The following is a 24,879-nucleotide window of genomic DNA, read 5'->3' as shown; positions in this document are numbered from 1 at the left end:
GGCCCGGGTCAAACCCAGGACCGGCCCATTGACCGGGCCCACGGTTCGGAACTGGCCTGGAACCGCCAGTTCCGAGCCCGGTTCCCAAAAAAGAATTTACATTTTGATTACATTTTATATTGAATAATTCATTATTTCATAATTTGATAATTCATTATTTTTTTATTTCATAATTTATTTTTTTAATTTTTACCGGCCGGTTCCGGTTCATACATGGCCACAAACCGGAACCGCCGGTTCTGAACCGTGGCTATGTCTAATCGATATGTCAGTTAGCTTGCCATCTTTTTTCTTGCCAATAAGAAGATAGCTCCATGTGCTTTGATTCACTATTTTGGTTTGGACTTGGGAGCACTACCAAGGTGTTTCAAAGAAGGGTTATCTTGACGCAGGTCTGATTTTTGCCAAGATTAACCTAAGTTAAATGGAGTCTCTATGGGCCCTCCTTAAAGAACCAAATATGAAACTTCGTACACCTTAAAGTTCATAGGGAGAAAAAAGATTTTTTGGAGGTCCTTATACTCATTATGCCTAGCATTGAATATACTAGGTATTGAACTTATCAATATCTCAAATCAAGGATGGGTTCTATTTAGTGCTTAACTAAATGGACACCCGAATTGAACTGAGAACCTCTTGTCAGGCTACTCTTATTTTGTTGCCTAAACTTTATGGAGTAAGACATTGATTTCTCGATAAGATAATATTTACGAACTAATTGCACAAAGATCCCATTTAATTTGAATGAAAATTTTCTTTGTTTTTCTTTTATAATGCTAGGTCATGGTAGTAGAGACCCGGCTTCCTAATTCAATGAATACTCTGTAAGCCCCAAGAACCATTTAGGTTTAGACCTTTGATCTGTGTAATGGCTTAGGCACAGAGTAGTTTGTGCGCAATTGGTATGATTTGAACGGATAACCTCTAGTTCTTAAATTGGGAATCCCTCATATGCCCTAGTCACATATTTACACTTAATTTAACTTTTACCTAATGTGCATATATTGTTAATTTCTTGATGTGACATAGTAATTGTATGTGTACCAAAATGTTGTTCTTTGCTAATTTGTTGTTTATCAATTTATCTATGTATTTCAAGACTAATGTGTTCACCATGTGATGTCTTGAATTCTTTTAAAATATGTAGACATATTATAATATTTTTCTTCATAAGATTTCATGACAATATGCTCAATGCATATCTCTCATGTCACTAATAAAGAAAATAAGCGCGTTGTGATGATAAATTGTTGCAAAATACCACATTTTCAAACTAAAAGAATAATTTATGAAAAAAACTAAAACAATAAGGGTGCATTCGTTTCGCGGAAAGTGAGTGATTTGGAAAATATTTTCCGAAAAATGATTACTTATATCATTTAGAAAAAAATAGTCAACGCAAAATATTTTCATCATCAATAACAATCTATGTTTAACTATTTTTGTGGGTGGTGAAAAAAATTTCCATTTATTCATTTTTCTAAACAATATAAGCAATCATTTTTTGGAAAAATGTTTTCCAAAAGCACTCTAAAAGTATGAATTTTGTACATATTTATTATTTTCTACTTTGTAAATATTAACTAAAAGATTAATCATGATATAACTTTTTCAATTTTAGAAAATTAGGTAAAATAATTATTAGTATTCCTATCGTCTCGAGGCTCAGATTTACCACTAGTATATATATTTAAATAGGTAGAGCACTACAATTGATAGGAAACACTTCATACCGAGTGCTAGTAGCATACGGCGACACGGTTGTTATAATCGTGATTTATATTGTATGATCGATGACGTCCGATCCCAAATCTACTAGGGGTGCAAACGGTTTAGTTGGGTTCGGTTTTCTTGAAAAACCGAATCAAACCGAACCATTAAGGATGCCCCCTTGAACCGAATCGAAACTCGCTCGAACTGAATCGAAAAACTGATTTGGCTTGGTTTGATTCGAATCGGTTTTCGGTTTCTTCTTCTTTTTTCTTTTTTTCTTGCTTTTTATTCATCGCCGCCTCGATCGCTCTCTCCCCTTCCTCTTTCTCCCTGACCAACTTCTCGTTCTGCAACTTCAACCTCTCGAAGCTCCCTTCTAGATACCTCCTCACCTTCTCCATCTCACTCAGGCCCTCCTTCAACAGGCCCGCCTTCTCCACCAAGCCCACGCACTCCACCTTCAACGTATCCCTCTCGTTGCTCACGTCTCTCAAAGCCGCCCTCTCCCTTAGCCCCTCCACCTCCGCATCCCTCTGGTGAAGCAGAGGGAAGAAGAGACACGAAGGCAAATCAAGCGTCCCTTTTACAACAACACGACAGTTCCGATTAGCAGCAAATCAAGCGTCGAGACACGAAGGCAAGAACCCACCCAATCGCACAGAGCAAGCACAATGGAGGATGAGAGCGAAGGAAGAAGAGCGTACACGTAAAAGGGTTTCCAGAGATTGATTCGAAACTTCAACCCTCGAAGTTGGCCGAGGATTCAAGAGGGTGGTGTCCGACGGGAGTAATGACGGAGCCGAATCTTGAACACAGCTTTGGAAACCCAGCTGCTGATGTTCGCTTTGAACACTAGGAGCAAACACAAGAGCTGGTGCCGAGAGAGCCACAGAGAGAGCACCACTAACGTCGTCCTCGTTCAATCGTTCTGCTTCCCCGAGGGCGAGAGAGCCCTAAAAGCCTTTTAGGGTAACAAGCGAAGGTTTATTTTCATTTGTTGAACCGAACCGAAATAAACCGAAACCGAAAACCGAACCCAACGAAAATACACAAAATTTTGAATTCGGTTCGGTTTGTATCTCGATTTGGTTTTGACACCCCTACGCCAAGCTACTGTCTATTCCATTTAGTTTGATTTCGCTTTTACAATCTTAATATGAAAAAATTAAATTTAAATTTTGTTGGGTTGAATAAATTACAAGTAATTTTTGTTAAAAGAAGGAAATATTTAAAACAGAAAAGGGGTCGAAATTAGCCGAAACACGTGCCGAGCCTGGGCTTGGCATGTGGGCTGGAAAGGCCTGGCCCTGCCCAGCTTGACACACAAGGCTCATGGGCTGTGCCTGGCGTGACCAAGGCCCAAGGAAAACTGTTGGTTGAAGGACCAAGAAGCTGCCAATGTTCAATCGAAAACGATATCTTCTTCACGTTTATCTTGGTTTCCGAAGTCACACACGAGTTAAGGCTCTTTGTCGGGTGAATTTTCATGGCTGAAAAGTCTTGTGGCGTTTCCGATTGTGTTCCTCCAACACAGAAAGCTCAAAAGAAGATCAGGAATTTTATTGTAGATGACTATACACAATGCCATCGAAACAAAATGACCGTGTACAAACTAAGATGATGCTATGCCCCAATTCTTCGTGCTGCTCTCCACCTTATGTTTTTTTTCAAGGAAGTGACAACTTGATCTTGTTGAGCTTAACCATGATAGTTTTCATGTCCATTCTTTCCTCAGGCAAGTCCTTTGAACATTCTAGTCCTAACTCGAGGATCGATAAAACTATGCTCTCGAGTTCCGGGAGCGTCAAATCTTCTAGCTTCATGCTGAGGATTCCGCTATCCACGATGTCAAGCACTCGGTCCGGGATTGCTGCACCTACCCATCGCCTCAAGCTCATATCCGCATCGAATATTTCACCGGTTGGCTTCTTCCCAGTAATCACTTCCAGCAACAATATGCCGAAGCTATAGACATCTCCTTTTGTCGAGACTTTTCCTTCCAAACCGTACTCTACAAGCGTCATGGTTTGTGGAATAAGAACATTAGCAATTGATCTTTTTTCTTTCTGGGACATAAGTAATAAGATCGAGAGGTATACGGGTGTTAATATATCTCTATTATATTACACCATTATATTGGGAATCAAAGGCTTGAATTAGCTAAAATTCGACAAATGTACCCGGAGCAATGTAACCAATCGTGCCAAGAGTTCGGGTTTGTTCTCAGCCAAAATCTTCGCAATTCCGAAGTTGCAAACTTGTGCGACCAGGTCCTCGTTTAGAAGAACATTGCTAGGCTTCATATCGCAGTGCACAACGGGTTCCGGTTGGCCATGGTGGAGATATTCAATTGCCGTTGCGACATCGACGATTATCTTCACTCGCTGATGGAGACCCAAGTTATAGTTGTTGGAGTAAATCCACTTATCCAAGCTCCCATGGGGCATGTATTGCAACACCAGCACTCTCAGATCGGCATTCGTGCAGGTGCTGATCACCTTGACGAGATTCCGGTGCCTGATAATGCGGAAAACCTCGCATTCTGCGTCGAAACTTTTTAGGGCGCCTTCAATATAGAGATTCAATACTTTGATCGCAACATCTGTCCCACTGGCCAGAGTCCCCTTATACACCGAGCTAAAGCTTCCTACTCCAAGCAAATTGCTTTCGCTGAAGTTGTTAGTAGCCGAGCGAAGTTCCTGATATGATATCATCATGTGGTCAATTCCAAGCAGGTTCTCCACCGAAACTGGAGCTTTTTTACTAGTGTCCCCACACATTCTAAGCAAGCAAATAACGAGGACTAAAAGTACAGTTGATACAATTGGCAACATAATTAATAGTAACTGGAGCGGCTTATCCCTTGATGATTTCTTTCCATTTAGTTTGCAAGATGGGACTTGAAAAGCCGCATTTCCACAAAGTGCTTCATTCCCAATGAAAGAGAGAGTTGAGAAATTTCCAAAGGGCCCACCATTAGGAATCTCTCCCGATAGCTTATTAAAGGACAAGTTCAAATTTTGCAAATATGTAAGTCCTTCCATGGACTCGGGTATCGTGCCTGATAACTCATTGTAGGAGATGTCAAGGAAATTCAACCCTTTAAGATTGCCGATCAATTGCGGTATCGATCCTTGAAATGAGTTCCTTGACAAGTTGAGAGAAGCAAGGCTGTTCAACTTGTGGATGGAACTCGATATGGCGCCGGTAAGTCGATTCCAAGAAAGATCAATGCTGGTTATAGCTCTTATTTTCGCCATGTCAAACGGTAGCCCTCCATTGAAAGAATTGAGTGAAAGATCGAGAATGATGAGTTCTTGAAGGCTCCACAGACTAACTGGTATAACCGATGACATGTTATTCGAACTTACCAGAAACTTTTGAAGGCTGCTTAGCCGTCCAATGCAATTCGGGATCGATCCCGACATCCTATTTTGCTGGAGCAGCAACTCTCCTAAACTTGTCAAGTTGCATATGTCATCGGGGATCGGTCCTTCGAGATGGTTGTTATCAAGATACAGCCTTTGCAAGCTTTTTGGTCCTCCGATTGACGATGGGATGGTGCCATCTAGATCGTTATTGCACAATCCTAGGAAAGTCAATCTCTGCAAGAAACCAATTTCCTCAGGAATGCGACCTCTTATTTGACAATTGCAAGCGAGTAGAATTTGTAGGGAACTGGAGAAGTTTCTGATAGATTCTGGTATAGAGCCACGAAGTGGGTTGTCTTCCAAAACCATGATTTGCAGCGATTGGCACTTGGATAAAGTAGAGAGAAAACCGAGCTCCGAACCATCAGGCTCTACTGTGAGCTGATTTGATGGAACCACGAAGTCTGAGGTTTTTCAAGTTGCCCAAACTTGTGGGTATGGGTCCGCTGAGTTGATTGCTCCCGGCATCAAAACGGATTAGGCTCGAAAAATTCGAAATATATTGGGGAATGTTGCTGCCGAAGCCATTATCTGCTAGCAAGAGTATTTCCAAATTCGGAAGGCTTAGGTCGCTACTAGGGAGAAGGCTTCCAGAGAGGGAATTGCTACTCAAAGAAAGCATTTGTAGAGAAGAAATGTTAAAAACCTCGTGGGGCACTTCGCCCGTTAGCAGATTATTCCGAAGGCTTATTTCATTCAGATTGACCAACTTGCCAATCTCACTTGGAATGTCCCCTACGATGTGGTTAGATCGAACCAAAAGCTTGTGCAAGCTTGACATGTTACTGATGCTTCGAGGAATCGTGCCAGTCAAGTTGTTCAAACTGAGATAGAGGTCCTGCAGCTTTTGCAAGCTGTCCATGTCTCGAGGAATGCTTCCCTGAAAACGATTGTATGACAACGACAACACGAGAAGCTCTTTGCATCGGGTTAGCGTCTCCGGTAGCTGGCCGCTGAATTCATTGTCAGACAGCAAAAGCCGCTGAATGTTAGGCCAGCGGGAGCAAAGATCGGAAGGAAGACTCCCCGAGAGATCATTATGCATCAAGTCGACAATCATGAGCGATCGATTGAAAAATGTTGGAGGAATCGAACCTGTGAGATTGGTCGTGCTCAAACCAATGACCTGCAATGTGGATATGTTGCCCAGGAAGCTCGGAATTTGACCCCGTAAATCGTTGAGGCTAAGAAAAAGTTGTTGCAACTTAGCGAAAGCACCGAATTCTCTCGGAATGCCACCAGTTGGCCTGTTCATCTCGAGTGATATCACTTCGAGATTTTGGCACTGGGCTAAGTTGGGAGGAATGTTTCCTTCGAACTGGTTGAATTGGAGTACGAGTTCTTTCAAGTGGCGTAAACGACCGATTTCTATTAAAATCGTGCCATAGAAACTGTTATTGCCGAGATCAAGAGAAGCCAGGAAAGAAAAATTGCCGAGGTAGGGAGAGAGTCTTCCCTAGAGAACCATGGATGAGAGGTTTAAAGCCGTGACTCTCTGCCTATGATTGCTGCAAACGACACCGGTCCATTCACAGAAATTTGCTTCCACGGTCCAATTGCCGCCTTTGATGGTGTTCGTCGGTTCGACTTTGATCGCGGATTTGAAGTGGAGGAGAGCATCTTGATCAGTGAAGTTGCTGGAACAAATTATGGGCTGAAACATCAATAGGGAAGCTAACGGTACATCAAGAAGTGCTAAAAAGATGAACTTCTCCATAATGGAGAGAGCTTCTTTTGATTGCATCAATAGACAGTTTGCTAGTTAGGACCTGTTCTTAGTATTTATACCAAAACCTACCAAATGATTGTCTCAATTTGAAAAAATAAAAAAAGTAAAGAAAGACTAACTACCAAATGATGCCCCACATGGTGTCTCTTTGGAAAAACAGTAGGTTGCTTTTCAATGTGAGGAACATGACAAACTTCATGATCCACAATTCAGATATATTGTAGTTTGAAATTTTGATTTGAGCGTTAAAGTTCTCATATGATAATCCCAACTCATTTTCTTTTTAATATTTAAAAGAATGCTATTTACAATGCCGCACAAATTAACCCAAACCATAATCGTGTTGACAACATTCGTGATTGAGGGGAAGTTGGAGTTCAGTAAATGACCCGATCTTTACGTTTACACGTACACACTTATTTTTGAATCTGTGAGGGTACAAATGAATGTTTGAATAATGCTCAAGGCACGAACGTGAAAATGTGTTGTCATAACTGTCGTGACATTCCCATAAAGGCGATATGAAGTATCTCGTGGGAAGTTGACTGATTGGAAGTTCCTACTGCTAGAAGAGCTAATGATATTAGTTGTCTGTCAACTTTTATTCATGTGTCATGTCATATTTGAATTTTCAATCGTTTTAATTAAATCTATTTTGATTAATATGTAATATCGTTCGGTAACTTTTAATTGATTTAATTAGATCCCTAATATATTTAATATGTTTATTGTCATTATTTCATTAATTAATTTAAATGAAATGCATCATGGATTTCAATTTGATAAAGCTGATGTTTGATAGAGAAAATTACGCGGATTTTGTGCATGTCACGGTGACTTTAAATTGCAAAACTATAATACTCGTTCCTTTAGTATGTGCACTATTCACTCTGACAACATTTGCTTTTCTCAACGCACGTTATCGTCCAGTGGATAAGGGCTTTAAAATTTCTACTATTAAAACGCACGGAAAACTTTACTATTTTCTTTTGAAAGCATAGTGAAGAATCCTTCCTCATTCTTCACTTGACATGATTTCGATTGAAAGCTTGAAGAAGAATAAGACCACATTAATTATACAAAGTAAAGGGTTTAGTCCTGGTTTGGAAGCTTTTCTTTAACACTAGTAGAATTCTCGTTTGATGCATAGGTTTCAGCATTTTGTTTTATTGAAAAATTACTCTAAAGTATTTGTTGCGGAAGCCAAGCGATCGAACAATAAAATTGACAGAATAAAAAAAAATCGTACACCAGATTTACGTGATTCGGTCATAGTGATTTACGTCCATGGGAAGAGTAGCATGAAATTTCATTATAGATCAAACGATACAACGGAGATTACAACCACACTCGAGTCACTCAAACACTTTCAGTGTTTAACCCCACAATTCCTTACGAAATAATCTCTCAATCTCACGAAGGAATTATATACAAATCTTAACACAAGATTTTCACGACTTGAACACTCGAATTCTTGTATGTAATTTGCCGAAGAAAGACCCACGATTGCCAAGCACTCGTTTAAACGGTGCTTCACTAACTGCTCCATAATCTACTGGCCGAGTTCAAGTAAATATTTTCGAAGGGACGTCCATTGGCCGAATACAATTAGAAATACAAATCCGTGAAACACTGTCAACCCAAAGTCCAAGTTGGACTTTCCTCAATTTCTAAACTCCTCAGCCAAATTCAATAAAGCAGAGAATAATTCCATCTATTTTATTTCTTCTTTCTCTGATTCATTGTTGACCGAGTCAATGTCTATCTCAATGTCCACGTTGGCCTTTCTGATGGACTTCCTATTTCAAGTCATAGACTCCAATGTAGAAAAGGAAACCACTTGGCCAAAGAGTCTCTCGGACTGATCAATCTACCATGCAACGAGTGGATGGTATTTGACTGATAATGATTTTCTACGTCTAGAAACCATGCATGTATGCATCGACGACAGCTCGTTTAAAGTTGGTGGGAGTTGTCCGGAGACTATTCTTTGCTACTGGCGACATTGAGAACCACAGTCAACCACCTTTTTCTTCTTTCTTTTGGTTGCATTTGATAGAAAAAGGGGACCCCAGCCCCATGGTTTGGCAATTTGCCTTTTGCTTTCACACTTTCCGTGTCGGTTTGCACTCGCAAATGGTTTTTCTTCGAGGGGATTGAGGTCGGAGTTTGGGTCGGTGTGGGGCGCGCACTGGGGGAAGCAGCGGAAGTTAACGATGGGGGTGCCTCTGGGTTCAGTTTCCAGAGCGGTTGTCTACGTTGTTCTTGTCGTGATCTGCTCTGCGGTCTTCGAGTGTGATGCTCAACTCTTGCCACAGGATGAAGGTACGCCAGCATGACTAAACCCTTTTGCTTTAATGGTAGTTAAGTGGTTCTTCTTTTTGGCCCTCTGTTTTTGGGGAGAATTGCTTCGCGAACTCTGGTCCTGAATCTCTCTCTGGCTCTCCTCTGTTGAGGTCTGCAAATTGAGCTATAAAGTTTGGAGCTTCTATCACATTTCTCCGCCCTTTTTTCTTCGCGATTTTGTTTCTGGTCCAACCGCGGGAGATATTTCTTCTGCACTTGCATTTCCTTTTCTGAAAACTCTCCCTAACAGACGGAGCAGGGACCGAGGCGGCCGACGGCGGCCGCCGCTCTGAAAGCTATATTTTTTTGAGAAAATTTAAGCATAATTTTCATCTCCCATCTCTCAACCTAAAAATCCTACCTCCATAATTAGATAATCAAATGCTTTCCAAGTACTCTCACTTTGCTCAATTATTACACAGATAATCTTACTTTAACCGGGCGAACCGGCAGATTAATGGTGAAGATTTCCTTTTCGGGGAATAGGTTGTTGGCGACGGCAATTTTTTTTCCCAAACCTCCTTTCCAATCCTAATCTTGTTAGGAAAATGAATTTAGGACTCAAGAAAAATCAGCGGAAAAAAAGTTCTGGGTTTTTTATTCAGTCAAACCTCATCTGTCTGGGCCCACACAAGCCCATCTCTCTCTCTCTCTCTCTCGGAGGACAGGAGGGAGAGACAAAATTTTCTTGACAGGTGGGCCCGCGTCGCCACATGTCAATCTCCATATGATTTAATGCAAATCCCTACGTGTTATATTGAATGCACCGAATATTTTCTCGGCATGGGGTGCGTCCAATCAGAATGTTAAAGAATGAAGAGTAAATGTCTTGCAGTACTTTCAGTTCACCAGTTTGAGTTGATACCTTCTTCTGAAAACGAAACTGAGATATGAGGTAGGTTTGCATTTGAGAGAATACGTGACTCCATATGATCTTATCACTTGTCCAATTAAAATTCTGTGATGTTGATAGTACACAGTATTTTAGATATCTTTCTACATTGAATTCATGCTGTCGGACCAGTGGTCTTGTGATGGGTCGCAATAATTGGGATTGATGGGCCTTCCTGAATATTGCCACCAATTCACATGAAGACGACCATACTCCGCTTCTTGCAATTCGGTTGCACTGGTCTTGATATGAATAGAAAAGTTCCTGCTCCTTTTTAAAAGGGTAAGAAAAGATACCATTACATAATTATGTCAGAAGCAATACGATCATCGCGAAATAAAGATTATCTCTGCCATCAGCTAGCTGATACCCTCCAGCAATAAGATGGTTGAATAAAGGATTAATATCATGAAAATAATTAATTTTTTGACCATTAAAAACTATAAATTGGTACACTTGTGATAAATTTATCATCCGTTGGTTTCTGTTAAATTTTAGGGTTAATATCACGAAAAACCCTAAATTGGTACACTTGTGATAATTTTACCCCAAACTATTTTTTTGACCATAAAAAATCCCAAACTGGTATACTTGTGACAAATCTACCCTAAACAATTTTTTTGACCATCAAAAACCCCAAACTGGTATACATGTGACAATTTTACCCCGAACTAATTTTTTAATATTATTTTTTATTTTTCGAATTTTTTTATTTTTTCTTTACTTTTTTTTTTCCTTTCTCTTCAACCTCTGGCCGGTCGCCGGACCGGCGACCGGCCAAAGGCGGAAGCCGGCGAGGTCGGCCCCGCCGGCCACTGGCGAGGTCGAGCCTCGCCGGATCTGGCGGGGCCCGCCTGCGCCGGCCAGCGAGGCACGACCTCGCCCAACGCCGGCGAGGTTGAGCCTCGCCAGCGGCCGACGGGGACCGGGCCCTCGCCGGATCCGGGCGAGGCTCGGCCCCGCCGTTGCGGGGTGAGGTCGGCCTCGCCGGCGTTGGGCGAGGTCGGCCTCGCCTTGCAACGGCGAGGTCAAGCCTCGCCGGATCCGGCGAGGTTCGGCCCCGCCGTTGCGGCGAGGCCGACCTCGCCCAACGCCGGCGAGGCCGACCTCGCCCAATGCCGGCGAGGTCGGCCTCACCCTGTAATGGCGAGGTCGAGCCTCGCCGGATCTGCGGGGCCGGGTCCCGCCGGCCGGCGAGGCTCGACCTCGCCGGCGTTGGGTGAGGCCGACCTCGCTGTTGCAAGGTGAGGCCGACCTCGCCTAACGCCGGCGAGGTCGTGCCTCGCCCGGCCGCGGGACCGGGCCCTCGCCGGATCTGGCGAGGCTCGACCTCGCCGTTGCGGGCGAGGCCGACCTCGCCAACGCCGGCGAGGTCGAGCCTTGCCGCGGCCGGCGAGGCCGACCTCGCTCGCTTCCGCCTCGGCCGGTCGCCGGTCTGGCGACCGGCCAGAGGTTGAAGAGAAAGGAAAAAAAAAAAGTAAAGAAAAAATAAAAAATAAATAAAAAAATTCGAAAAATAAAAAATAATATTAAAAATTAGTTCGTCGTAAAATTGTCACATGTATACCAATTTGGGGTTTTTGGTGATCAAAAAAATAGTTCGGGGTAGATTTGTCACAAGTGTACCAGTTGGGGGTTTTTTATGGTAAAAAAAATAGTTTGGGGTAAAATTGTTATAAATGTACCAGTTTAGGGTTTTTCGTGGTATTAATCCTAAATTTTACTGTCAAATTGCTGAGTTGGATGACACGTGACAGTTGACAGGTTTATCGGTTTGAGGTTTTAATTCTCTGTTTGTCACATGTTTATCAGTTTGTGATTTTTCGTGGTATTAATCCAATTTAACGAAAACTAACGGAGGGTAAATTTGTCATAAATGTACCAGTTTGGAGTTTTTGGTGGTCAAAATATTAGTTTTGTGTAAATTTGTCACAGGTGTACCAGTTTGGGGGTTTTTGGTGATCAAAAAATTAATTTGGAGTAAATTTATCACAGACTTACCGGTTTAGAATTTTTCGTGTCATTAGCCCTTGAATAAATGGCATTCATTTCTTAGGTGAGAACTTGCTCTCTGGATTGCAATGTGAAAGGAGCAATTGGTTTTTTGACCCCCCTGATTTGGTCAAACTTGAGAATATAGCTGACTAGTCCTCTCTCACCTAACATATATATACATTGTTTACTTTTCCCACATCATGTGTAGATTAAATGTCTTGCTGGTCAACCCTCCGTTTGTGACTTTTCTTATGCTATACCAAAATGGAAGGTGGCATTGAAATTTTATAGTGATGACAATGAAATTACTCTACCTTGATCATTGATAACTATATCTTATCTTGCAAGCTCATCTTCCCATACATGCAGCTTGTATAATCACTTAGTTTTTAATTGAATTAAGTAAATATGATGCACTGTCCGGACTCCACTTATTGCTCTACAGTCCCGAGATTGGATAAGCATTTCTTACTCGAGGTCGAGCCGATTTTAATCATCTTAACCGAGGGGGGCTACCTTCCCTGGCTCCAAATCATTCTATGCTTATCCACAAAACATGCCACGTAAACTAAGTACTTAGAAGAGCTTGATTGCCTGGAGTCTAGTATTACCAGGGTCAAATTCAATTCAAATGGGCATTTGAGACTTCAAACAATTGAAAACGTAAATCGACTCACAAACACCTGCTAGTGTACTTTTTCATTTGTTCCTTCTTAGTCTCTTAGATATTTTTCCAGCAATGGATACTAGTAACTGATTTTCAACTTCTGATTTGTTCTTGCAGTTGATACACTAAACACAATCGCCACGAAAATGCAAAACCGATATTGGAATGCAACTGAAACGACATGCATTGAGGGTAGAGGTCTATACGTGCCGACCTTACCTTCAGGAATAATAACCAGCGTGACTTGCAACTGTTCCTTCATTAACGGCACAGTTTGCCATGTCACGAGGATGTATGTATGAACCATCTGTTTTTTTTTTTTTTTTTTTTGTTCTCTCACTATCTTTCTTTCACGTGCATCAATTGCAATTTACCTATTCTTCTTCGTTTCGCAGCCAGCTGAGGGAACTTAATTTGACAGGGATTTTTCCTGATGAATTCGGCAACCTCAAGTATCTAACAGAAATGTAAGTTAGACTTGACCGAATGAGATCTTCCCAACTGGAAAGATATTAGTCCATAGAGCTTGCGTATGTCTGATGGGCCATGGTTCTATATTTTCGTGGGGAAATCACAGAAAAGCATGCTATGAGTTGGGTGAAAATTATTCTGGTTCCACCTTACCTTATTATTGACAATGTCTTCCATAATTCTCGATTGATCTTTCTTTTTCTCAAGCATGTATCTGCCTGAGAAATGTAGCAATCGTGGGAATCTAAATCAACTAATTTGTCAGAAGTTTAGCAAATTATTGCTTGAGAATTGTAATATTTCTAAAGCGAGCATTATTTGCAAGCAGAGACCTCTCTCGTAACTACATCAACGGAACGATCCCCACAACTCTTACTCAGATACCACTTACCATTCTGTAAGTTGATCTTGTCATACATAAGATATCATTATCTCAATTTAATTTGGAGTTCTTAGAAAAAAGAAGCATTATTTTGTTTTCACTTTGGTGCTTCAGGTCAGCACTTGGAAATCGCATAAGTGGTATTCCCAAGGAAATTGGCAACATCAGCACACTGGAGGAGCTGTAAGACCTGCTATAAGTCATATGCCTTTGTATTGAGAATGTGTTAGACCTGATGGTGATAAATTTTTGTCTCTGCTAGTGTATTAGAGGACAATCTGCTTGAAGGCGCTCTTGAGTCTAACATTGGAAACTTGAGCCGCTTAACGAGACTGTAAGTAAATTGGAGTACATTAGTTGGCACACTTTTTCCTGGATAACACATATCAAAGTCCTTTCTTAATGTTTGTGAGCTCTCTTGATTGCGAGATCATGAAATAAAAGATCCGACTCTACTCTTCCTGCTTAAATTGGAACGAAGTTTCTCTTTGTTTGGGGAGATGAAAATACACTTTGTTCTATGTTATGTACACTTATGCATTGAGACTTGATCCTTCGGTATTTCAAATTCCTAGATCTTTTTTTTTTTGCAGCCTTCTATCTGCTAACAATTTCACGGGAACAATACCTGAATCCTTTGGCAATCTGAAGAACTTAGAAGATTTGTAAGCGGCATCATATTTCTTTTTTTAGTTCTCAACATACTGAATTTCCTTTGAGGGATTTTTACTGATAGACCACTTGCAGTCGTATAGATGGAAGCACATTATCAGAAAAGATACCTGATTTTATCGGGAATTGGACCAAAATTATGAGATTGTGCGTATCCCAATCCTTTTCAATTAGGGCCAAAAATATTTATTTATATATTTTATGAGATACTTGAAAGTTGTTCTTATATTACGGCATTAAGTTTTCAGGGACATGCAAGGAACATCTATGGAGGGACCTATTCCTTCTAGCATTTCTTTGTTGAAAAACTTGACAGAGTTGTGAGCATTCGATCCTGTGCAATTGTTCTCTGTTTTTTATAATCTTGTAAGCTTGTGTTTTAATACAAAAAGGTAGGATGGATCTTAATGTTATGCGATGGACTGGTTTTATATGCTTCCAGGAGAATATCTGATTTGAAAGGTCCAAGCTCGAATTTTCCTGATTTGCAGGGCATGAACATGATGACTACTTTGTGAGTTCAATATCATGAATATTTGATTTGCTTCTTTTGTCTCTTTTTTTATAGCTAAATTACCACTAACTATTGTTTACACATCTCAGGATTCTGAGAAATTGCTTGCTTACTGGCTCAATTCCAGATTACATTGGGGAATGGACAGGTTTGAAGACATTGTAAGTCGCTAAAATTAGGTGGATATTTCGTTTGATCGCAGGACATATCTTCTTTTCTTTGAAAAGTCCAGTGGACCGATTATTAAGCACCGACAGATATTTGGAGTTGTCCCAGAAGATTATTGCATTTTTTTAGAAGAGATTTGTTTCATGAATGAGAAAGGCCTCAAAGTGAAGATCAAATTACATGAACTTCTGCAAGTTTTCTTGAGAAAACTATTTGACTCGTCTCCTTTTTTTCTTCTTTGGGTAGAGACCTGAGTGTCAATAGATTGACCGGTCAAGTTCCTGACAAGATGGGAGATGCTCTGAATTACATGTAATTACAAATTTTCTTGACTACTCCTATTGTCTCGGCAAATATGTAGTTGACTTTCCTTCCTCATTAGTATCATATACATCTTGTATAATTGGATTCCGAACAATTCTTTGGACAAGTGTTACATGACTTTTATTTGTGAATGTAGGTTTCTGACAAACAACTCCCTTACTGGAGCAGTACCCACTTGGGTAACAAGCAGCAAGCAATCTCTGTCAGTCTTCCATGAAAATATCCAGTTTTTCGTTGTTGGTTTTCAATATGATTTTCATAGATTGCAAGATTTGACTCATAATTCTTAGTATGAGACTCATGGGTTCACGTCCGATATGTAACTCTTCAAAGTTGTACTATTATTATTTATGGAGGTGAATATGTGCACTAACTAGGTCAAGGTGTGAACTGCAGCGACTTATCTTACAACAATTTCTTCGGCTCTCCTCCAACCAGTTGTCAGCAATCACAAGCGTGAGTCAATGCACATTTTCTCTTAAGGCAGAAATTTTATAGTTTTGTCTCGTCCCCACATTTCTGGAGTTATTATCTTACCCATTGTGTCGCTTTCCAGTAATTTGGTTTCCAGCTATTCATCCAACGGAAACAACTCGTAAGTCTCTTTGACTAAGAGCAATACCAATTGTTGATAATTGCATATGAACATTATATTACCGACAATTTTTCTGGTTCATCCCATTAGGCTCTGGTGCTTGGAGAAGGATCTACCCTGCAGCGGGAAAGCACAATGTGAGCTCTACTATGTTTGAATTGTTGTTGAGCATGAACTGTCAAGCAACTTTTGTCTCCTATCACGTCTTATGCAATATCATCCGACGACACATGCAGACGATTCCTTGTTTATCAATTGTGGAGGAATCGAAATTACAGATGACGGGAATCAATATGAAGCGGACACCAGTCCATACGGGCCATCATTTTTCTCTTCTTCTTCTTCAAAAAAGTGGGCTTACAGCACCACAGGGGTTTATATGGGAAATGATGCTGCTGATTACACAGCGAATTACCCATATATTTTGAATGTGAACGGCTCAGGATTTTACCAAACGGCTCGCCTTTCTCCTTGGTCGATCAGATACTATGGCCTTTGCTTGATGAAGGGAAGTTACAAAGTGCGGCTCCATTTTGCTGAATTTCAATATTCCGACGACGAAACATTTAGCAGCCTCGGGAGACGTATATTCGATGTATCGATACAAGTAAGTGAAGTGAAATTTGGCACCTGATTATAATTTTAGTTTCATTTATTTTGCTGAGTTATCGTCTTTTGTTGAGGAATTTGACTTGGGAAATTGTTATTATGACTTGGTGTGTGACAGGGCTACACACAACAATCCCGCAAGAGCACGATCCTTTCTTACCGAAATTCTTGTTAATTCTGCAGGGCAATCAAGTGTTGAAGGATTTTAATATTGCAAAGGAAGCGGGAGGTGTTGGGAAGAACATACTCAAGGTCTTCGATAATATTTATGTTAGTGGCAGTACTTTGGAGATTCATTTATATTGGTCAGGGAAGGGAACCACAGCCATTCCTTATAGAGGTACCTATGGACCACTTATTTCTGCTATTGCAGTGACACGGAGTAAGTCAACGCTGATGTAGAGATCTCTATTATTCTTTCCTCATGTGGTCATAGAAGCATTCACGTATAAATCTATCATTTTTTTCCTGCTCGTAGACGCTGATGCTGGAAGCGCTGGACTATCAGCTGGAGCAATCACTGGAATCGCGGTAGCTTCAGTGGTTCTCCTTGTATTGATATTACTAGTCCTTTGGCTAACAGGATTATTAGGCGGCAGAGAAGTTGGAGATCCAGGTGAGACTATCATGCTAATATGTCTACTCACGCAGGAATCGTTCACTCTCTGATTCAGCACACGAGTATGATGCTTAATTCAAGACTATATTTATCTACTTTCTTTGTACTTTTTGTGGAATTCTTATGAATAAACTGTGACACCAAAAGTTGGCCTTTTTTCTATTAACTAGGATTGCATGTCTATGAGGCATGACCACATAGGTGAATCCTCTTCAAATTGAGTGTTTGTTGTAGAATTGTGCTTTTCCTTCACTTATTATTATTGCATTCCTGATGTACACGCTTTTTTTTTCTCAGAATTACGTGGGCTAGATCTCCAAACTAGCCATTTCACTTTAAGGCAAATCAAAGCTGCTACAGACAACTTTGACTCTGTGAATAAGATAGGTGAAGGAGGGTTTGGGCCAGTTTATAAGGTAATTCACAATATGTTCGTAACTTCATCCTCCATTCAATGTGAAGGAAATGTTTGATAAATTCAGTGTGTCTTTGTTTTAGACTTAGCAACCCAGATCTTGTCAAGCTAACCATTTTTTTGTAATGAAATAACACGTGATCAGTTATGAGTCTTAAATTCATATGATTAATCTCAGGGAACACTGTCAGATGGAATTATAATTGCTGTGAAGCAGCTTTCTTCTAGATCAAAGCAAGGCAATCGTGAATTTCTCAACGAGATAGGCATGATATCTGCTCTCCAGCACCCAAATCTCGTAAAGCTTTACGGCTGCTGCATTGAAGGAAATCAGTTATTGCTAGTTTACGAATATTTAGAGAACAATAGTCTTGCCCGCGCACTTTTTGGTAAAGGATGCTTTCCCTAAGCTGACTAATATGCTATTAATGAGCATTTAACTGAACTCTCTCTCTCTCTCTCTCTCTCTCTCTCTCTCTCCCAGGACGAGATGAGCAGCAGATTGAGTTGGACTGGGCCGCGAGAAAGAAAATATGTTTTGGAATAGCCAGGGGATTGGCTTACCTTCACGAGGAATCTAGGTTGAAAATTGTTCATAGGGACATAAAAGCGGCAAATGTGCTGCTCGATAAGGAACTAAATGCCAAGATCTCAGATTTTGGTTTGGCCAAACTCGATGAAGAAGAGAATACGCATATCAGCACGAGGATAGCTGGAACAATGTAAGTCTTCTGTTATTCTGGTTAATTCTCTTCCTTTAATTTGCTTTATCTAATGAACTTTTAATTGCTAAATATCTGTAATGTTTTCCCTGAATGTCCTCCTTCTATTGCCATATTCACCATTACTATTTTGGCTTGCCTCAGAGGTTATATGGCTCCTGAATATGCGATGAGGGGCCACTTGACAGATAAAGCCGATGTCTACAGCTTTGGAGTCGTCGCTTTGGAAATTGTCAGCGGAAAGAGCAACACAAATTCCAGGTCGAAGGAAGAATTTGTTTATCTCCTTGACTGGGTAACGTATAGCGCCTTTAAGTTCTATAGAAATTATGCAGCCAAGCTTTTATTGGACTTGAAGGTCTCTTTCTCTACTTTCTGCCGGTTTGCTTTTGGGGCTTGCAAGTAGAATGATGGCATGTGACTTCATAATTAAATGACGGAACAAGCTATTAGGGACAAATTCGATCAGAGTAAATAAATATATGAAGGAGTAATTTCTTTAAAGGACTTCTCCCTAAAAAGAAAATGAAAAAGAAAACGAAAAGATGGGTTAGAAGCTTAGAATATTGATATCTATGCATGAGCATGCTCAGCGGTGGAGAATATGAATGAATGCATGAACATGATGAGATTCGATCTTAATTGTTCCTAAAACTGTTTTCTAAAAGCAAGATAACCCACTAATCTTCCATTTCTATTTGTACATGATGAAAGGCCCATGCGTTACAAGAGCAAGGGAACGTTCTTGAATTCGTGGATCCACGTCTCGGCTCAGATTACTCCGAGGAAGAGGCAATGAGAATGCTAAACCTGGCACTACTATGCACCAATCCTTCACCAACTCTCAGGCCGCCAATGTCATCTGTGGTGAGCATGCTCGAAGGAAAAAGCGCAATTCAAGCACGGATAGTCAATCGCACCACAACAAATCCAGATCCTAGGTTCAGAGCCTTCGAGAGGCTAGCTAATGACAGCCAAACAAATGTCTCGACATTCTCTCAGGACAGTGAGCAGGTGCTCGGAAGCATGTCCATACAAGGTCCGTGGATTGATTCTTCAGTTTATTTCACGAGTAAGGATGAGACCCGCAGCCATTCTTCAGAGAGCGAGCTTCTCCCAGATTTTTAGGACTCGGATTCGTTCAGTAATTATTATCCGTTGATCATTTTCTCTATCCAATAGAGTAAAGAAACTAGATGGTGGAAATATAGGGAATAACAATATTGCACGTCATTGTCCGTCCAAGTTCTCACATGAGAATAGAGCATGGGCTGGCCTTTAGGCACAAGGTCTGGCTTCATCCGGATGACTCTCAGTTGTATGAATTTTGTTGTATAAATAAATGGCTTTGAATCAAAAGAGCAATCAAGTCGGACTTTGAGGCGTGATATTACTTTCCTTAAGGATTTATTTGCCCCACAATGTTGCTAATGGTCACCGGCAAAATCCTCCAGGATACAACAAAGTCTCAAAATGAGAATACTAGATAGCAATTCTAGTATTTCTCCAGGGTCTCTCTAGGAAACAATTGAAAATGATGGCTGTAGTTTTTGAAAGAAGACTTGAAAATTGATATCGTTTTTTCCTTCTTGCCAAAAACTGACATATATAGAAATCAGTCTTAAAGAATATAGGCAACTCTTCACGAAAGGTTGCAAAGCCAACAAAGATATTTCTTCGGAAGAAGTTGCAAACTGAACAAATGCAACCCTTCGGGAAAGATTGAAAACTGAACAAGTATAATCTCCAAAAGTTGTCTTGAAAAGACACATGTAAAATTCGGAATAAAATAAAATAAAAATATATATAAATAAAATTCTGAATTTTCATAATTTCGAAAATTATTTAATAAACAAAAAACAACCTTTCAACTAATAAAGATTAATGAGATAACCTTACGAAATAAAATAAAAAATAAAGGGATTAGTGCTAATTAAACCGCTAAGTGCTAAGTGCGCCAAAATCGCGCAATTATTCGCGCACCCGCACGCGGGTATTGTGTGGACTAGCACATACCCCATTGTCTTCACTCTAAGGAGCAAGAAGATATTCACAGTTATAAAGTGGCCCACTTTCTCAAAACTTTCCTATGTGGGACAAAGGAAAGAGCATTATTTTGTTTGTTTTACAAACAAACATCCAACAAATTTTGTACTTCGAATTTTTCGGTATAGTATGTGCATCATAAATTCTCCCATTTTCGTCCATAAAAAATCCAAGACACTCGCGAGAACACTTTATTTACTTTATCGTTTTGACTTGATTTGATATGACAGAAGCACCTAAGATCTCTAACTAAGTTTTAGGAATGTCTAGTTGCTAAGCTCACAGGTCGGGAATTGTAGATTTAAGGCATTGTCTATGGTGTGCCCCCAACAAAAAGTACACTAATAAAAGTTTTTTTTTTTGATAATCTGGACTCCCGCACCGGCCGCACTATAAGAGTCCGACCGGCCAGGCACCAACCGGAGGAGAGCTAATCTGGCCCCACAAACTAGCCTCCATGTAAGTCAAGAGTATGATAAGGCTACGCGGCAGAGGGGACTCGAACTTGGGACCTGTGACCCCAAGTCCTACACCTTTACCAACGCAGCCAACCTCTTGGAGGCTACACTAATAAAAGTTGACCTCTTAAAAAACACTCATTAGCATGACTTCATGTAATTTTCAACTCATCTTTATCATTGACTTATTGAAGACTCAAAATTCATCAATTTTCACATTTTTAATGTAGCTCAGAAAATGAACAAAACACCGATGGGGCCATTTTCTTCTCATTACTATGATTCCATGGGGTTGTAGTACGGTTTAGGATGCAAAAGTTCATAAATGTATATAGGTGAAGCCCATCAAGGTCACAGAAAAGTAGAAAAAATAATATAATAGAAAGCCCTGGGAACGTGTGTCTAGTATAAATCAGATAGTACTGTTCATCAAATACACATGATTTTAGGTTGGTTAGTGTGACCGAAAAGCAGAATCATAATTGTAAAGCAACAGCTTATCCTGAACCTTTCTGGGTGAAAAGGTAACACCAAGTTCATGATGATCTTGGCAAATTCTTGTGGAACCTATCTTACTGGTCCGTAGACCAAGATGACACAAACAATCTGATCTTTTAGCTTTCCAAAACAATTGATAGTTTTTCAATTTTCATCTTTTGAGGGAAGAAGAGCATTGGTGCCAAAAGTTGTGTACGGAGCTCACTTTGATGCCAAAAGTTTCATTTGGATCATTTAAGTGCCAAAAATTTTGAAAAACGATCACTTAAGTGCCACTTCGCCGGAAATCCGACGTGGCATTTTTTTATTAATTTCTCAAGCTGATGTGGCTCGCTGGAGGCTGATGTGGCTCGCCGGGGGCTGATGTGGCATTTCTTTTCTTTTTTTTTTCCTTTTCTTTCTTTTTTCCTTTCTTTTCTTTTTTTTCTTTTCTTTCTTCTTATTTCCGCCGGCCTCGCCGGGCGTTGCCTTCCTCCGAGCGAGGGCCGGCGAGGCCGGCCCTCGCCGAGGCCACGGCGGCCTCGCCGACCCTCGCTTGGAGGAAGGTGACGCCTCGGCGAGGGCTTGCCTCGCCAGATTCGGCGAGGCCGGCCCTTGCCGAGGCCATGACTACCTCGCCGAGGCCGCCGTGACCTCGGCGAGGGCCGGCGAGGCCGCCGTGACCTCGGCGAGGGCCGGCGAGGCCGCCGTGGCGAGGTCGAGGGCCGTCCTCGCCGAATTTGGTGAGGCGAGCCCTCGCCGGGGCTCGCCTCGCCAGATCCGACGAGGCCGGCCCTCGCCGAGGCCACGACTACCTCGCTGAGGCGTCGCCTTCCTTCGGGCGAGGCTGCCTTGGCCTCGGCGAGGCCCAGCCTCGCCGAGGCCACGGCAGCCTCGTCAACCCTCGCCTGGAGGAAGGCGACGCCCGGCGAGGCCGGCCACGGCTGGTGGCTGGCCTCCGGCCACCGGCCATGGTAGAAGAAAAAGAAAAGAAAAAAGAAAAAAGAAAAGAAAAGAAAAGAAAAAAGAAAAAAGAAAAGAAAAGAAAAGAAAAAAGAAAAAAGAAAAGAAAGAAAAAAAATCAGAAAAAAATATTTAAAAAATTGAATTATACACATGAAAATGCCACGTGTCATTAAAATTTAAATATAAAAGCCACGTATTAAATTTGGTCGGAATTTCTCACCGTTGGCACTTAAGTAATCGTTTTTTCTCCGATTTGGCACTTAAGTGATCGCCAGCGTAAACTTTTGACACTTAAGTGATCTAAATGAAACTTTTGGCATCAAAGTGAGCTCCATACACAACTTTTGGCACCAATGCTGTTCTTCCCCCTTCATCTTTTGTTTTTCCATATAACAGAATTTCTCCAACTGCCACTTCCTAGCGAACACCCTTAACACTTCCAATCATTGAACAGTGATAAATACTTCCGCAATGGGTGAATCAGAAGCTTCCCAGCATGGTTGTTTTGCTGCTCCTTGCAGAAATGAGCCAAAGATTCAAACTTCATCTCACTTGATTAAGTGAGATAATGAAGGATTGGAATTATCAGAAATTTGCATTGGATGGGGCTGACAAGATAATGAAGGATTGGAACTATCAGAAATTCAGCTCATCTGATGAGGTCCACCGAGATCTTTCCGAGAAAATGGTGAAGTTCAACCCTTTAATTCTGGCATGAATGGTCGCGAGCAAGCAATGGAAAATGCAGCTTCGAGGGCAAAGGATGAAGCAGGCTTCACTATAAATGCAAATGCCGAGGCACAAGTTAAAACCATATCAAAGGAGAGATTTAAATCAAACAATTGGAAGAACGACCAAATATAAGTGGCGCACTCAAGTGTCAGATACAGAGGATGCTCGATTAGTAACTAATGATTGTTGACACCTAAATTTTGGCTAACCATTTAATAATCAATGCATAGAAAATTAGGGATTAATCCTTAACCCCTAAATAAAAATATTGAAATTAGGTTGCATAGCATGTAGTTTAAAATCATATAGTTTAATTACATTTTGCATTGGACCGGCAGTGGCGAATGAACTTAAGGTTAGTCACGCGAGTCTAGCTCGCACATCGAGCAGTACTTGGCTAAGCTAGGGAGATAGGGGCCAAAAATTTCAAGGGTAAAAGCGGCCTAGGTTGTCCTAATTTAAGCTTCGATCAGCTCATTAAACTTTAAGAAGAGCTCAAAATAATTTGGGCCATTGAGGAATTAAATAGGAAAAACCAAGTTAAAGCCCATTATATTATAAAAGCCCGGTCAATTAACCTAGGTTTAGAATATAAATATGTGGTTATGCCCCTCAGTCAGGGGGGAGCATTCACAATTTCGGAACAGACAAGAGTGAAACACGTGAGCAAGAGAGAGAGAGAGAGAGAGAGAGAGTATGTGGTTATGCCCCTCAGTCAGGGGGGAGCATTCACAATTTCGGAACAGACAAGAGTGAAACACGTGAGCAAGAGAGAGAGAGAGAGAGAGAGAGAGAGAGAGAGAGAGAGAGAGAGAGAGAGAGAGAGAGAGAGAGAGAGAGAGAGAGAGAGAGAGAGAGAGAGAGAGAGAGAGAGACGGTCACGCGTCACCACCACCTCGCCACCTGCGTCGCCGCCTGACCAACCGCGACCATCGCCCGATCATTTGCAATCGCTGTCTGGCCCTTGCTCTCAACCGCGCCAGCCGCCATGCCTAGTCATGCCCTACCTGAGCTCAGCCAGCCCTCGAGCCGCTGCTACTACCTGCCTCAGCACACTCGTCCGCCACCCTTGCCACCTGGCCTGTGTTGAGCCTCTGCTGTGCCTGTCCCGTGCCCTGGTCCCAAGCCCCTGCTGCTCGACCTGTCGCCACCGATCAACACCTGGGCTCGCCGTGCTCGCTACCTTGCTTGTCGAGGCCTGCTATTCCGGCCCACCGCTGCATTGCCACACCAGCTGCCACTCGCTCACGGCCGAACTTGTGGCCGTGAGCTTCCCTGTCTCGAGCCGCTGCCATCGAATCCGAGCCCCTACTATTGCCACCAGCAGACCTGTTGCAGCCGCACCAAGCCCCGACCGGAACCCTTGCTATCACGTCACCCTCGCGGCCGACCCTGTAGCTGTGACTCGGTCCGTCATCCTGCTCGTTATTCTGTTTTGCGGGTGACGGGCCAAAATTCCTGACAATCCGTGAGCGACGTCGTCGTTCCTGTCATTGGCCGCCCTTCGCTGTTCACCTCGATCCGCAATCCCGATCCGCCGCAAATTCAAATTTGAAATATCCACAAAATTAGGTAAGATCATTATCAGGTATATTTTCCATAATATTTTAAATTCCTAGTTCGCGTAATTTGAATATTTTGTGGATATCTTTAGTGGATTGTTAGATATCTTAGGGATAATGCATGTGATATCCGCAATATTTAAAATACCCCAAATTAGGAGTTTTTCCTAATTTAGCAACGTACCTGAACGACTATCCGACCTTAATCCTGAGGTACGAAACACGGCGGTACGGAAGATTGTTATCTTATTCATAACCACTTGGATATGATAATATATCTTATTCGCTTTCGAAATTCAAACGATCAACTTTCCATTGATATCCATGACCCCGTGGATTATATGATCGCTAGCCCGATTCGTTTTCCTAATTTG

At 41.5% G+C, this 24,879-nt stretch overlaps 3 protein-coding genes across 5 annotated transcripts; 1 reads left to right on the top strand and 2 right to left on the bottom strand.

The window, feature by feature from the left end:
* Positions 1-1,877: 1,877 nt before the first annotated feature.
* Positions 1,878-5,453, bottom strand: LOC115679390 (receptor kinase-like protein Xa21). The gene is made up of 4 exons (XM_056310401.1): positions 3,894-5,453; positions 3,417-3,779; positions 2,384-2,666; positions 1,878-2,293 (listed from the first exon to the last, which is right to left on the bottom strand). Exons 1-4 carry the CDS (start codon positions 5,451-5,453, stop codon positions 1,878-1,880), a joined length of 2,622 nt encoding a protein of 873 aa, XP_056166376.1.
* Positions 5,454-5,505: 52 nt separating this feature from the next.
* On the bottom strand, positions 5,506-6,399 carry LOC115679351 (LRR receptor-like serine/threonine-protein kinase GSO1). Its single transcript, XM_030602941.2, has one exon. It carries the CDS (start codon positions 6,397-6,399, stop codon positions 5,509-5,511), a length of 891 nt encoding a protein of 296 aa, XP_030458801.1. The 3' UTR covers positions 5,506-5,508.
* A 2,596-nt stretch (positions 6,400-8,995) lies between these two features.
* Positions 8,996-19,587, top strand: LOC115665183 (probable LRR receptor-like serine/threonine-protein kinase At1g53440). Of its 3 annotated transcripts, none has more exons than XM_056310993.1 (24): positions 8,996-9,198; positions 12,891-13,065; positions 13,169-13,240; positions 13,573-13,641; positions 13,741-13,809; positions 13,889-13,960; positions 14,220-14,291; positions 14,374-14,445; positions 14,547-14,618; positions 14,741-14,812; positions 14,902-14,973; positions 15,227-15,292; positions 15,441-15,506; positions 15,701-15,760; positions 15,861-15,899; positions 15,990-16,036; positions 16,136-16,506; positions 16,692-16,848; positions 16,987-17,124; positions 17,425-17,543; positions 17,721-17,931; positions 18,027-18,264; positions 18,409-18,559; positions 18,979-19,587. In XM_056310993.1, exons 1-24 carry the CDS (start codon positions 9,090-9,092, stop codon positions 19,390-19,392), a joined length of 3,003 nt encoding a protein of 1,000 aa, XP_056166968.1. In that variant the 5' UTR covers positions 8,996-9,089; the 3' UTR covers positions 19,393-19,587. The 3 variants fall into 3 exon arrangements, with proteins under 3 accessions (XP_056166968.1, XP_056166967.1, XP_056166969.1); XM_056310992.1 differs by having other exon boundaries at positions 8,997-9,198; positions 16,692-16,890; XM_056310994.1 differs by lacking the exon at positions 8,996-9,198 and having other exon boundaries at positions 12,914-13,069; positions 16,692-16,890.
* The last annotated feature ends 5,292 nt before the right edge of the window (positions 19,588-24,879 follow it).

The sequence above is a fragment of the Syzygium oleosum genome, unplaced genomic scaffold (assembly GCF_021117445.2).
Source record: "Syzygium oleosum isolate NSW1041296 unplaced genomic scaffold, Sole_v2.1 Sole_v2.04, whole genome shotgun sequence".
NCBI classification, from domain to species: domain Eukaryota; kingdom Viridiplantae; phylum Streptophyta; class Magnoliopsida; order Myrtales; family Myrtaceae; genus Syzygium; species Syzygium oleosum.
Note: the sequence above shows the minus strand (reverse complement) of the source record. Positions and strands in the feature narration are given on the sequence as shown.

Bases quoted from the DNA above. Each gene is read 5' to 3' on its own strand.
- LOC115665183 (XM_056310992.1), top strand. From the start codon at position 9,090: ATGGGGGTGCCTCTGGGTTCAGTTTCCAGAGCGGTTGTCTACGTTGTT. The intron at 16,891-16,986 runs GTAAGTCAACGC...TCCTGCTCGTAG, and splicing joins TGCTATTGCAGTGACACGGA to ACGCTGATGCTGGAAGCGCT. The intron at 17,544-17,720 runs GTAATTCACAAT...GATTAATCTCAG, and splicing joins GGTTTGGGCCAGTTTATAAG to GGAACACTGTCAGATGGAAT.
- LOC115679351 (XM_030602941.2), bottom strand. From the start codon at position 6,399: ATGAACAGGCCAACTGGTGGCATTCCGAGAGAATTCGGTGCTTTCGCT.
- LOC115679390 (XM_056310401.1), bottom strand. From the start codon at position 5,453: ATGGTTTTGGAAGACAACCCACTTCGTGGCTCTATACCAGAATCTATC. The intron at 3,780-3,893 runs GTACATTTGTCG...CTTATGTCCCAG, and splicing joins GATTGGTTACATTGCTCCGG to AAAGAAAAAAGATCAATTGC. The intron at 2,667-3,416 runs GTTAAGCTCAAC...AAAGGCTTTTAG, and splicing joins TGGACATGAAAACTATCATG to GGCTCTCTCGCCCTCGGGGA.